Source organism: Manis javanica, chromosome 3 (genome assembly GCF_040802235.1).
Source record: "Manis javanica isolate MJ-LG chromosome 3, MJ_LKY, whole genome shotgun sequence".
NCBI lineage: Eukaryota > Metazoa > Chordata > Mammalia > Pholidota > Manidae > Manis > Manis javanica.
In genome coordinates, this window is record NC_133158.1 from 127,172,365 (window position 1) to 127,186,329 (window position 13,965).

A 13,965-nucleotide genomic window follows, 5' to 3' on the forward strand; every position below is an offset into this window, starting at 1 on the left:
TATGCCATTTTGGCTTACAAAAGTTTTCATAGGAATGCTTTGCTTTTAGATGGCAATGGAAACCTGTATTGATACTTTCAGGCTGAAAATTCTCTAAGGCAGAGACTATGTTATATTTACTTTAATGCTCACAGTGTCTGGAACACAGTAGATATAACCCATCCATGCTTATGTGGTTGATGTGATGTGAGGAGGAAGTCTGGTACTTGGTACCTATGATTATTATTTATGTCTGTCTTTAAGATTTGCATCCCCCATTTTCACTTTTTGCTATATCTGTACATCTCTCAGGAATAAAGGTAAAATTTGAACTGTTCTTTTGAGCAATGTGTGGGCTTTAGACTGATGGAGAGGTTCAGGGAGGATGTTTCAGGTGAAAGAAACAGGAGGGAATAGCATGGTCTGCCCACAGCGTACCTCCCTGGAGCCTACATCCCTGCATAAAAAATGCCAGAGGTACTCTTGACTGTACTGTAAGTCCCCTCTTGCTTAAAGCATGGTACCCAAACTTTACAGGATAGGATCCATGGTGGCATGCATGTGTACATGCTTATTAAACTTCTTATTTCCTATACATGCCCTTAATATGTTTGCGGCCTAGGGTCATCTGTGGTAAAACTAGATAGGATCACAGATCTCAGAACCAGACCAGCTGTCCAAATCTGGGATTATCTCCAGTTATAAATAGTGACTGGGCATGGAATCAACTAACAAAATTAAGGGGTAGAGGGCTTGGTATTTGGGGAAAAGAAGGAAAGAGTTCCAATAAATTCAAGTGTACAAATTAACGCTCCAGGAGCAAGAGCAGTGGAAAGTTATAGGCTCCTGAAACTGGCAGCAATAAAGTGTTCCAGGAATGAAAATGTATGAATTGTAAAGAGGAAAATACAGGGTGTTTTGACAGGTTAAGCCCTCTCTGAATCAGAACTGTGCCCAAATTCTCTAATAGATTACAGTCTTTAAGGAAATTATTTGTGGAGAAATGCAAATCTTTAAGTTTATAAAACAACTACAAAAATAGAATTAGCATTTAAAAGGGATTTTTTTTGTGTGTGAATGTCATGAAACACTATGTATGTTTTCTTAGAAAGCATCATATGTCATTAAACTTTCTAGAATCATATAAAATTACCAGCAGAATTAGAAAACACTTCATTCCATTATTATTTTGGTAAAAATTATTACATATATCATACATTGAAGTGCATATAAGTGATAGAAAAGTTTAAAGCTCTATCTAAACATATATTTTTTTCAGAATTACTCATTTTCCAATACCCAAAAGTAATAGCACATACATTTTAATGTGATCCTTCTGGATGTAGTATAGGTATCATGCTAAAATTGTCTTCTACGCTATTATTAAATTCTTGAGATTAGTTTGAATATTGTATAGTGATCATTTCCACTCACTTGGGGACATTCTGTGGCAGACTTTACCTTCCATGGTACAAGCTGAAGAGGCCAGATGCCTGCCTGCCTTGCAGTGAGGGCTTAGGTGCAGGGCTTCACCTCAAACATTCTTTGAATCCTGAAGCCAATAACCAAGGCTAGTAGCAGTCTATTCTAGAGGGAGGAAGCAGGGTCTGTGGAAACATGCAGGGTCCAGCGTGCAGTGGCGGCCATGGTGGTGAACCCACCAATCTGGTCAATTTTGTTTTGAGCCTGGCTGCAGCCCAGCTTCCTGAGTTCCTGTCTCTTTTACTAGCCTATTTCTCTGTATTTTTTGGTGATTCCAGAAACTACCCAGAAATCTTTAAAACAATTCTTTTCCTTCTTAAATCAGTCAAAGTCTTTTGTTGTTTGCAACTAAGAACTCCGATTGATACAGTGCTCTTCTCAGTTCCACCCAGAAAGGGGAAGACCTACTTGTGTTTAGTGAGCCATCTGGATTTTAATCACCTCCAGGGAGCCTAGAAATTTAGACAAGAAAGAATTTTGGAGATGTTCTTGTCATCTGCATATATTGAGGGCAATCATTTCCTGTAGGGAAAAGAGCCAGAAGGCCTGGGTTCAAGTCCTCACTGTCAAGTGCTAGCTTTGGGTATTGGGAAATTTGGTTAATTCTTTTGGTTACATATGTATGTATATGTGTGTGTATATGTATAGGACTTCAAAAGTGAGGGAATTAAGCGTGAATCTCCTCTAGATTTGGAATTCTATGACTTTGAAGCAGATCCCCAAACTTTAGACTTCAGATTGTAGCTCCTAATTTAAAATTCTCAGTCCCAGCAATTACATAATGTTGAATATATATAAATAATCATTAAAACATCAAGGCATCATGCAGGGAATAAATTTATATCCTTTTGCAAGTCTATGCTCAATGGATCTTTTGATGCATCAGTAGCAGCACAGATATGTAGACAGAGTAGATTATACAGATGGAGGGGCACTGTGCATTCATGTTCATAGCTGAAGACACGAATTAGTCTTTCACAACTACACATTATTAGTGTTCTCTATTGCATTTTCTCAACTTCTAAAAGGAAGGTCTTAAGTGTTGTTATACTGTGTGTCTTAAGGATGTTTTTAAGGACCCAACATCTTTTCTCTTTTTATTACTTAAAAAAAACTTCATTTTTTATTTAGCTTCCTGACTGTGCCTTCAATACTTTCACAATAATTTTCTGCTCCTCAGTGAGGAAAGCACGCTTGATCCTGTGATGGACACAGATAGCACCCCTGGAAGCACCATCTGCCCTGCTGATGTGTTTTTTTGTTTTGGACAACCTCAGAACTTTAGGTCTTCCAGCACAAACTCCTCCAAGTTGACCTGCGTGCATGCCACACATGGGATTTGGTGCTTTCCCAACCTTCGTAGTGTAAAGGTAAACAATTCTATTACCAGGAGCTTGGGACAGCCCAGTTTTGTTAGAGGCTCTACTGTCTGACAGCCTATGGTGATACGTCAAATGCCAAGCCATTCTGAATCCCTTTTGATACCGTTCCCAAAGAGTAAAGACCCAAAATCTTATCTTAAGTGAAACTCTGAAGGTTAAAACTGGACATAGTTGGCCTGGTGCTCATAGTAAGTCACAGTCAGCAAATTTTACACTGTCCAGTTGCTGTTTGGGTGATGAGTACTTGCATCTGCTTCCTGTGGTGGAAAACCCAGCAGCAACAGCAGCATGAATAAGTCACAGGATTTTAGTGCTGGAAAGGATCTAGTCCAACTTCTGTGTTTTACAGATGAGAAAAAAGAGGCTGAGAGATTAAGTGACTTGTCCAAGATAATGGAACTAACTTTAAGTTTATGGTACATTTGAGACTGGAGCCCTGACTTTATACCTTAAACAATATGATGGCTGAGATGGTGTTTCTTTTGATTGCTGTTGAAACCCAGAACTTTGTACAAAGTGGTCACTCAATCATTAAATGTTAACTATCAATCAATTTTAGCCCAGTGTGATTTTTGCTATGACATGTGTACTGAGGAATCTGAAAAAATATGCAAAGATTTAAAAAAAAACAGATTGAATATTTTAAGGCTGAGAGCCAGAGATTTGTTTAAGTGCTTAGCTTTAGATTCAGATTGGTGAGATCTATGACTGTCAATACTCTATGGGCATAGATAATAACTGACCCAGTGTCTTTCATTCTGAAAGCTCAAACTGGTGTAGGATGGTAGTGACATTGCATCTCTTTAAACAGTTTATCAGAATATAAATGTTGATATGAAGCAGGTGGTGGGACCATTTGCTCTGTGCTCTGATGAATAGGCCATTATTACTCTATCATGGTATTTGACATATGCACAGCATGGCTGAGTGACGGTGCTGTCTTCCTGGCTGGATAAGGATTATTTGCTTAGGTTTTGATCTGAAATATTTACAGTGCATTAAATAATACTGGCAATTATTTGAATGTGGCTTAAGTAGAATAGCAAATAATTTCCAACAGGGTATAATGACTTGGTTAAAATATAATTTATCAGATGAGACTGATATGTTCTGAAAATAATATCCTAAACAAGTTAAAATAAGGGTGAGCAGAGATAAAATCCCTCTGAGGATGAGTTCAGAAAAATGAGTCTAGATTAATTTTGGAAACTTGGTAACTAAGATACAGTTGGTCTGATTTCTTAGATGTCCTCTGCCTCCTTCCATATTTCACTGTCATCTCTTTCCAATTTAAGGCTCCCCTCATTTTCCAGGTTTGTGTGCTGACATTTTTTTCTTCTCCAGTGAGAAGTGATTGGACTTCTTTTCATATATAAAAAGTAGTTTTTTACCTCTTAAGGTTTGCAGTTAGTTCTCTGAAGTTAGAAGTTCTACCTGAATAAGATAAAATGGAAAAAAGTATATATTTTAATACTAGATCTAGATGTCCAGATCTAGAGTTTCCATATTGGGACTATTTCCTGGCAAAAGAGAAGTGGCTTTGAATATGCAACAGAGAGTACTCTGGTCTGAGTTCTCCGTGGGGGATTACCTCTTTAAAGAGTTTAGATGGTCGAAGGGATCTTTGTAGGTTTTGTGTTCTACAAGGAGTACTGCGAACATTACTTGTACACTGGTATTAGTTAGAAGACCTGAGAGTAACAGAAATGACCTGGAATAGGAAGTAACTGCTATGAAAGAAAGTGAAAGGAAGTGGAGTTTTTAACTGCTAAAAAGAATCACATTGTATGCAATGTGTTTTCAACAAACGTTCTATTATTTAACATGCTAGTTACTCCATCGCTCCATTACCTGTTACTTCTGTGCTGACACAGGGCAGGAATCTTTATAATAATAACAATGATCTGAGGCACTGTAAGATTACTAGTCCTTTTTAAACAACTGACTTTTCAAACAAAAAAAAAGCTAGTGGAAACCTTTTAAAAATGAAATCGTATATGAAACTATCACATGAAACAGAAAAAGCAGAGCTATTTGCTGCTTGTGTGGATTTCAGCAGTGGAGGTGCTAAGCCTGGTGTGCTCGGCCACCTTATCTGCTCTCCATGTACTTGGAGTCCCTGCACTATGCTTGCAAACACCCCTCTGCAGGGTCAGAGAAAAGTACATCTTGTTTGGCATCATTTTAGTGTAGTGTATTTAAAAATAAAACTCTAATTATCAACATATCATATACCAACAGATAAATGTCAATCTATGTATCATGTATGTTGAGATTCTCCAGTAACTGAATAGAAAGCCCACATTCAGACCTTGCTAGATAATAGTGTATTACCTGAGCACATTTTATAAGTAGGCTGAGTGGCTTCATTTCTGATTACATATGAAGGGTGTCAAGGGCCCATGAGCAAAAATATCTCCCTTAAAGATTAGAGGTCACACATGAAAGAGAATTCTGTAAGGCACCTGGATTTAAGTGGCATAAGTAATTATCTTATCTGACTAGGTAATATATTAGCAGGGAATTCAATCCAATGAGTGTGTTAAAAGATCTTTTCCTCAGAAGGTTTGTGGTTTAGTGGTAGATCTTGGCAAGTGTATATCTACTTTTATGATATAATATTTGTTTATGGTAGGAAGAAATATTTTGATGGAACAATACTGGTTAACTTTGGGGAGGGGAGTGGATGCAGCTGGGAGAGGGTGGCAGTTTCAGTTCTATGGAATTCATGGATAGATGGGTTAATTTGTCATTAGTCAAAGAAATGTGTGTCATAAAGGTAAGGTGAGAAGTATTATAAACAACTCTTGTCTCCTCTAGAAACTTGAGTTTTATATCATGGTGCTGTTGGAGTGTTGCCAGAAGAGACTAGCTGATTGGCTGTCCAGAAACCTAACAAGGTAGAATTTACCTTGGGTAAGTTATTCAAGTACAGAATTTAGTCCTTAGCTGTGTAGTCTCAAAATCTCTGTGTGACCTCCTAGAATTGATAGAACCCAGGGATATTGCCTAAATTCACAGAACTTGCAAGAGATAGATGTTTAAAGCCATAGTAGAATGCCAATGATTAATCTGCCATGAAAATATGATTGTCAAGTGGGCAGTATGCAGAGTGAATTCTCTTTCTATGGGGAAAGTTTCAGAATGTTTTTGGGTGATCATAGAATCAGAATAAAGAGAACTATTTTTGTGATTTAAATATTTAAAAATCAAGATCTGATGCCTCCATCTTTACACTAGGTCTGTGTCTGGTGGATGAAAGGGGACATCTTGACCTTTGGTTTGAAATTCTGCCTTGGATCTTCTGTCTCTTACTTGCTAGGTTCCCTGCTATGTTGCTCCTGAGTTTACAAATTTCTTGTGTATCTTTCCAGAGACATTTTGTGCATAGCATGTACATATATGTATCCTCCCTTTGCATATAAATGACATAGCACATTGAACACACTATTTGGCACCTTGCTTTTTATCACTTTACTTTATATTTAGGACATCTTTTCTATTAGTAGTTGCATTTTTTAGTAGCTGCAAAGAGTTATACTCTAGAGAGTGTTATGATTTATTTAACTAGTCTCATATCAATAGGTATTTAAAAATTTTTAAGCCCCTGCTATTATAAACAATGTAGCAGTGGAATATCTTCTACCTCTTTGTCTTTCTCAATTGACTTAGTGGTGGCAGTGCCTTTTCTTCTTGCATTCTGTGTTCCTCAAGATTTTGTCCTCTTCTCACAGTGTTCCCTGACCCTTGGGGAATCATGTTCATTCTCATAGCTTTTGTTATCATTACAAGCTTATAATTCTTAAATGTATATTTCTAGCTCATATCTCCCTTTTCATGTCTAGAATGGTAGATGAATTGCCTGTTCATAATCCCATTGGGATGTTCATCATGAATACAGGTTTGATAAGTGTGTGGACCTCTTCATATTTACCGCTTCCCTGTCCTCATCAAACATGTCCTTTCTCAGGATTCCCCACCTTGATGACTGACACCTGGGACTCCTGGTTGTCCGAGGTACGGGTTTCAAGGAACCACAACTCCTCCCTTCTTTTCAGTGTCTTTATCCAATCAGTCAACAAGTATTATTTATCCCATTTCTTATATACTCTCAAATACCTTTTTTTTTTTGTTCCTTCAGCCTAGTGGTTCTCAAAGTGTGCTCCCTGGACCAGCAACTTTAGCATTAACTGGAGATTGGTTAGAAATGCACATTCTTGAGTCCCACTTCAGACATACTGAATAAGAAACCTTTAGGCACACAGGGCCCAGTGTTTTAACAAGCCCTCCAGGTGATTTGTATGCATGCTGAAGTTTGGAAAGCATTTTTTCAGGCCCTCTGTCACTTTCTTAGTTTAGCAATTGATTATCTTTTGCTCCTGGATGATTCCAGCAGCCACCTAAGTGGTTTCTCTGTCTCCAGCTTTGTTCCCAGAAATCTCCATACAAAAGGCAGAGTCATGTTTCTAGAAAGCAAATGAGACCATGATGTACTGTATTTAAATGTCCTTGGAACTTTCAGGATGAAGCTCAAACTCTCCTTAGTATGATGCAATGCTCTGGCCTCTACTTTCTTCTCTACACTCATCATCTCATTAATCCCTTCTTTATATTCTAAAACTAGCTTTGTTGAAATACTTGGGGTTCCTGAACAGGAATCATTTTCTCTCAATTTTATTCTCCAGGTCCCTCTACCTAGCTTGTTCATTTTCCTTGGTCACAACCTCTCTTCTCCCTTAGTTACATTATCTAGTTCTCTTATTGGCTACCTTTTTCACTGTAGATAATGTTCTTAAACCTCTTTTTCTCATTCCATCAGTGATTGACGAGTATGTGGATAGAGCAGTTTTCTCTGCTGTGGTATGAGGGTCCCACGCTGCAGTGGGGATCCTGACTGGTATCTCCTGGTAAATAGGTGGGGCATTTACTTTGACAGGCTTAACTTCAGGGGAGTGAGGTGGTGGTCTCCCTGTTCTTATTAAACTGCCTGCTGCGTTTGATGATTTTACACCCCTTGGCTGTGGTCCACCGTAGGCTCTGATGATACCCTCCTAACTCCCCTTCCTCTGCTTAATGTCTTTCAGAGATTTGTGTAATTTGTATAGTGTCCTAGAATTTAATTGCCCTCCCACCACCACCCACTTTGAAGCTACTATTGCATTATTTTTTTCAGTGGGGTTTCAGAAAGTACAAGAGGTTAAGTGTGTGTGTATGTGTGAGAGTGTGTGTGTGTGTGTGTGAATCTCTTCTTAAACTGGAAGTATTGGTCAATTATTTTCATTTGGGTATCAGGAACACATTTTCACAGTTATGTTGTGTATCTAGTAGTTTGTGGCTCACAGTTTGTCACATGGTTGCTCATTCAGAGCCATGTGCAGAGAAAAACACACATTCAATCATTTAGCTGCATTTGGTCAATGAAATGTTTACATCTCATTTGCATTCTTAATGTCTTGGTATTCCCTTATATTTGGGTAGTAGGGCACATTGAACGTGTATAATTTATTGATATATAGAAATATTGCTTTAGCAGAGTCCTTATTGTAGTATCTCTTGGCATCCTTTAGTCCATGAAGGGTTGCATAGTTATTTGGTTAAACAGTGGTGTAGTTTAAATAGTAAAGGCAGAATCAATACTTGAGCCTCACCTTTTATTTACACATTTTCAAAATAATTATTTGGTTTCCTATCATCCCTCAAGGGGACCAATAAGGGCTTTTTCCCCCTTAAGTATTATTGGGAACTCAGGGTTTCAATGAATTCCATGTGTTTTAAGCCATTGCTCTAATTATTCTTACTGGTGCACAGATTTCCCTCATCTGCAGCCCGGGAAAGTGCCTTCATAGTCACTCCTGAGTCTTCTTAGCATGACTGCAGTGTCTTTGATAGCTATCTGGAGTGACAAGATTTTCCAGGTTTATCAATTTATCGTCTATATTTCCTGCTCATTTGTTGAAGTTTGAGAGGAAAATGCAAGCATTTTTTAATGTTCCTGAGTCAGAATGGCAAGGTTGGTTTTAGTGGCTCTTCATGGCGTTCACCTTCAGGACAGACCCTGGGAGGCACTGGCTTTGAATGCATGTCTGTGCTGTGCAGAATCCTGGCTACTTGATGTACTCCTACCGGCACCAGGGGCTTTTCGAGCCACTTTTGCCACCTCAGGTTGTGTTTTCTCTGTACTGGATGAGTCTTTCCTTTGCCATCAGATACTCCAGCAAAGAAGCCATGGTTTAGGGGGAAGAGATTCATTATGCATACCTTGTCCTATATGTGGCCTGAATTGCAAATGACATTGTTTTTCTTTTAAACCTATCAAGCTTCTCTGACTATTTATTTTCGCCATCATCACTGTTAAGAATTATGTCCCCCCAAAAGATGAGTTGGAGTACTAACTCCGTACCTAAGAATGAGACCTTATTTGGAAATAGGATCATTGCAGAGGTAATGAGTTAAGTTAAATGAAATCATACTAGGGTAGGTGGCCCCTTAATCTAACACGACTGGCATCCTTGTAAGCTGAGGGAAGATGATGTGGAGAGAGATGCACAGGGAGAAGGGTAGTGACCTGAGAGGACGCGATCAGGGTGATGCAAGCCGAGTGATGCTGCCAGCTGACAGCCACCACCAGTGGCCACGAAGAGGCAGAGGAGGATTCTGTCCAGAGTCTCAGAGGGGGCATAGCTCTGCCGATACCTTGATTCTGGACTTCTAGCCTCTAGAAATGTGAGAGAATAAAAGTTCTGTTGTTTTAAGCCACCAAGTTTGTGGTGCTTTGTTTCAGCAGCCCTAGAAACCCTTACAATCACCTTTGCCAGTAATGTGCTGCACTGCCCAGTCTCATTACTGCAATAGGAGGTGTTTTTAAAGAGGTACATTGGTTTCTTGGTGGTTTTTCCTTTTTCTTTTTTTTTTTTAATTAGAAAGGATATTGTTGCCCTTCCTTATTTTGTGTTTAGCACAGAGTATCATAGACGGTTCAAACCGTCATTTAACTGCTGGAGAAAATGAAGTCTTTGGCGATAAGCAGTTTGCCCACGGTCACATGGATGTTAACGAAGGCGACAGAACTCAGATCTCTGAATGCATAGTTCAGTTGCCTTTTCCATTACATACATTTGAACAATTTCTGTTATTTTCTAGGTCCTTTTAGCTCTTTTTATCTTTGCAGTGAAAGTTTAATAACGTGCAATGCAGTGTGCTTTGACTGTGAGCCAATGGCACACAGCATGGAGCCCAGAGGACAGTCCATCCTTTCGCCCCCAAATACAGCCTTTCCTTATATTCACATTGATCTTCTGAAGGTGAATTTTGGTTTTATTGAGCATTTTTGTAATCTTTCTATGTCTCTAGGGCTCAGTCTGGCTTAAAGAAACTTTGTTTCAAACTCTATTCAGTTAACATTTAATTCAAGGTACTTTAATCAAAGGTGACAATAAAATGGTGGCTCAAGGAAGCATTAATTAAGAATAACAAATAATATCAACATTAATATATACACTAGTATTGATTTGGTACATAGAACTTTTCACTGAACCCACAGATCTTAATGTTCTTAGAAGTAATTGAATTATTTTATACCCTTTAATGTGTAAAATATCATTTTTGCTAAAAAAATGACTCATCATTCTAATTTTATTTTTGAAAGAGATGTTTGTGTTTCTATTGAAGACTGTTTGAATGAACATTTATAATTAGTCATATTATTTCTCTATGATGACACTTTAAAGCAGGTATACGTCTTTGTCTTCATGTGGCATTTAATGCCAAAGAGGCTTTGGGAGCTACTTGGATAGAGAATTTCCATGGGGGAAACAAGGAATTTTATTGAAAAGTTTGGTAAGTCTCTGTGACAACTCTCAGCTCTATTATTCACCAAAGCTTTCAAAATTCTTTTCCTCTCCTGTTCCCTCTTTGTCACCCTTTCCTTTGCTTGTTGGGATAGGATAAGGGTGAGTTGCTGACAAAATTAATAGGTTTTGTGCCATTAATAAGAGGTCCTGAGCAACTTTGCCTAGTGAAATGCTTTTCAGTGAACAAATAGGAATGTTGAGACAAGGAGAGGAGAGGATGAAGGGGACGGGTGTGTCCTGAGAATCCTCGGGACAGGCAGCAGCTATAGAGCCAGTGCCCCCACCTGCCACAACATGAACAGCTGTTATTTTCCCCCCTTGCTGGCATTCCACAGATGATTTTATATGTGGAAAGGTTCTCATTGCTGAGATTTTAAAAACACTGTGTAGCAGATTAGAGGCAGTAAATTATGAGAAAGGAGTGCTACCTAGAAGAGGCGAACATGCTGGAGGCAACGAAAACCAGGGGCTAAAAGTCTGACTATGAGCAAGAGAAAGAAAAACCTTAAGTGCGGACCAAGCACTCCCTGCCCATAGCAGGCTGTGCCCATATAGAGCACAGGGAAGTAACCTTGTATGCTCAGTAGCGCCGAAGGGCCTTACTGTCATTCTCATCATTCAGCATTTATTGAACTCTCTAGTGTGCTAGGCACTGTTTGAATAGTAGGGGATACTAAAAAATACTGAGGGTAGATTCTGCCCTAAAATTTAGCAGATGTAGAGAGGAAATAAGAGAGAAAAACCTCACCCAAGTTATATTTACTTTCTGATACCACAGCCTAGATGATACTAGAAATTAAAAGAAAAATTCAGAGGAAGAGGAATTACTGAGAATTGGATTTGTCAGGAAATTAGTCACAAGCAAGTTCAACAGATACAGATAGCTATCTGTCAAACCCATTTGCTCTTATTACTGGGCCCACAACCTCTCTAGCAATTTTAGGCATGGCCATGTAAATGAGCGCTAGCCAATGGAATAATAACAGCCACGATGTGTGCCATTTTCAGCTCTAGTTCATAAAAGCCTCCGATACATTATCCTTCATGCACTTTCTCCCTCTGCTGCAGCAACATTGGAGGCCAAGTGTTACAGAAGGCAGAGCATCCGATTGAAGAAGCCGGGTTCCTTTGTTCCTGAATCATCACTAGGAGGAGAGCCTCCTGACAATCAGGAACACCCAGTTTGGACTTTATGAGAGCACAAAATAGTTTGATTGTGCTAAGTCATTAAGTATTGGTGCTTTTCTGTCACAGAAGCTTGTATTACCTAACTAACATGGAAAATGAGAATGGAACCAAATGTTAGAATGCTAACGGAGATATGGGAGATAGACAACTACAGAAGATGACAAAGGTGTCTCAGGAGGAATGAAATGAGCAATGTCATGGCAGAGGGAATGCAATGCAATTGGATGAATGAAATATTAATTTAAAAAGGAGATCACAGAGTTGCATAGCTACCTCCACTCATAGAGGCTAAGGAGTTTGGGCTGACTCTGTTGCTGAGATGGCAACTGGAAAGAAAAAAAATTGTACCTTAGAATAATAAAGGTTTGTTGTTTCAGTAGTGGTTTAAGCATGCTCTAGGAAGATTCATCTGGAGGCAGTGTAGGGAATGAATTAGTTGTTGATGAGGTCATAATGAAGTCAGAGAGATCTTTTCAGAGTCTGTGGGCAAGCACCTGGATTGGGTGACTGGTGGAGGAGGGGGTCAAAGCTGAATGAATGAGACATTATTAAGTATGAATGTGGATGACTCATAGTGGGAGCACTCAGAATGGAAGAAAAGAACATTATTTCCAGGTTTATGTATTAGCCCAGAACAGTGAGTAATGCTTGCAATTATGAACCTGGAACACATACAAAAAAACAGTGTAATGTTTATTGTCTTTAGGAAAGTGAGGTCGTATATAAAATGTTCTAGAAAGATTATCATCACAGTAGTTGACATAAAAAATGTCATCATACAGCATGCTCACAAATCCATTTTATCTTCCTAGGCTCACAGAAAGACTACATTTCACAGCCTTCCTTGTAGCAAGATGAAAACATGGCTGAGTTCTAGCTGGAGGAATACAAGTATAAATGACATTATACCAATTCTGGTCTATCCATACAACCCTGCTTTTGATTTCCCAACCTCTCTTCTTCTGTGTCAATCTTGGAGGCTACATATTATACGTGATGAGCTGCAATATGGAAGAATTCTGAGTCCCTGTGTCGACACTTAGATTGCAGCTTTCCAGAATTGTCACCCAACCACCTTGAACCATGACTTGAGAGACAAATGAATCTTTATTGAACTGCTGAGGTTTCAGGATGTATTTATTATAGCCACATGGCTAATTTCTTCTGAATTACACATAACATTTAATCATTCAGCAAACTTTTATTGAGCATCTAATATGTACAAGCAATGGGTTAGACCTAAACTCACACTTCATTCATAGTACTTCCTGATGATTTAAGAAGTTCATCACAACTTTATAGTTATCCACTTCCTGTTTACTGTCATCCTCCCATTCTTTGGATCTTAGTTACTAAATTCTGGCCCTTGTGTCAGTTTTTTAGACAGGAAAGTTGACAATGTATTTTGGTTCTGCCTTTTACTAAATTCTTATTTAACAAAACTACTAAACAAATGAGAGAGGCTTAAAATAAGGGAAAGTTATCTCACAATATCTTGCCTGAGATAGTTTTGGGGGGTGTTGACAGATACAGTTTAGAGCTTCTTTTATTTTTCCTTTATCTGACAGTCAGTGACTTAATGATGCCAAAATGTCTACCCACATGAGCTGAAAATCTGAGCAGAGATTGAAAACCTTGATCACCTTGGGAATTTCAGTTCTGCAACAAGAAGTTAATAAACTTGAAGTTCTTACTGAAATGGACTACTATGTATTCTCCCTGTCAGACCCACTTTCCCATATGAATGTGGGAGCCTGACCTGAACACTCATCAAAGAATAAATTAACTTCCAATGTACTTTTAAATCCTCATCATTGTTTTCATTGAACAGTGCCTGGGTAATGATACCATTCCTAGTGTGGAAATTGTAGGCAGATCTAATCTCTGGAAAACAGGCTGTTATTCTTAATTAGTACACTTTTTGCTTTCACTGAGATGAAGTTCTAAGTGGGAGAGAAGGTGATAGTGATAGCTAATAGTTTCAATATTTTTTTTCCAAAATAAAAGCAATTGTATTATTTTTATGATTTTAAATACACTTTGGGAACATTTAAAAATTGAATCCATATAGAAAAGCTTAAGAA

At 38.5% G+C, this 13,965-nt stretch overlaps 1 protein-coding gene and 1 long non-coding RNA gene across 10 annotated transcripts in view; one reads left to right on the forward strand and one right to left on the reverse strand.

Moving 5' to 3' along the window:
• Positions 1–13,666, forward strand: part of LOC140848200 (uncharacterized) — a 32,061-nt gene extending 18,395 nt beyond the window's left edge. For 3 of the 9 annotated variants that reach the window (XR_012128753.1, XR_012128761.1, XR_012128759.1), the window contains 4 exons: positions 5,664–5,759; positions 10,571–10,679; positions 11,762–12,518; positions 12,694–13,666. This is a non-coding gene — a long non-coding RNA (uncharacterized lncRNA). The remainder of the gene's footprint in view (positions 1–5,663; positions 5,760–10,570; positions 10,680–11,761; positions 12,519–12,693) is intronic. The other 6 variants (XR_012128758.1, XR_012128756.1, XR_012128755.1 and 3 more) reach the window with 6 other exon arrangements.
• Positions 2,554–2,927, reverse strand: LOC108406971 (large ribosomal subunit protein eL34-like). The gene has a single exon (XM_037003754.2). It carries the CDS (start codon positions 2,925–2,927, stop codon positions 2,589–2,591), a length of 339 nt encoding a protein of 112 aa, XP_036859649.1. The 3' UTR covers positions 2,554–2,588.
• Positions 13,667–13,965: the final 299 nt, after the last annotated feature.

What these genes read in the sequence shown, in the direction of transcription:
- LOC108406971 (XM_037003754.2), bottom strand. Translation starts at nt 2,927, where the DNA reads ATGGCTTGGCATTTGACGTATCACCATAGGCTGTCAGACAGTAGAGCC.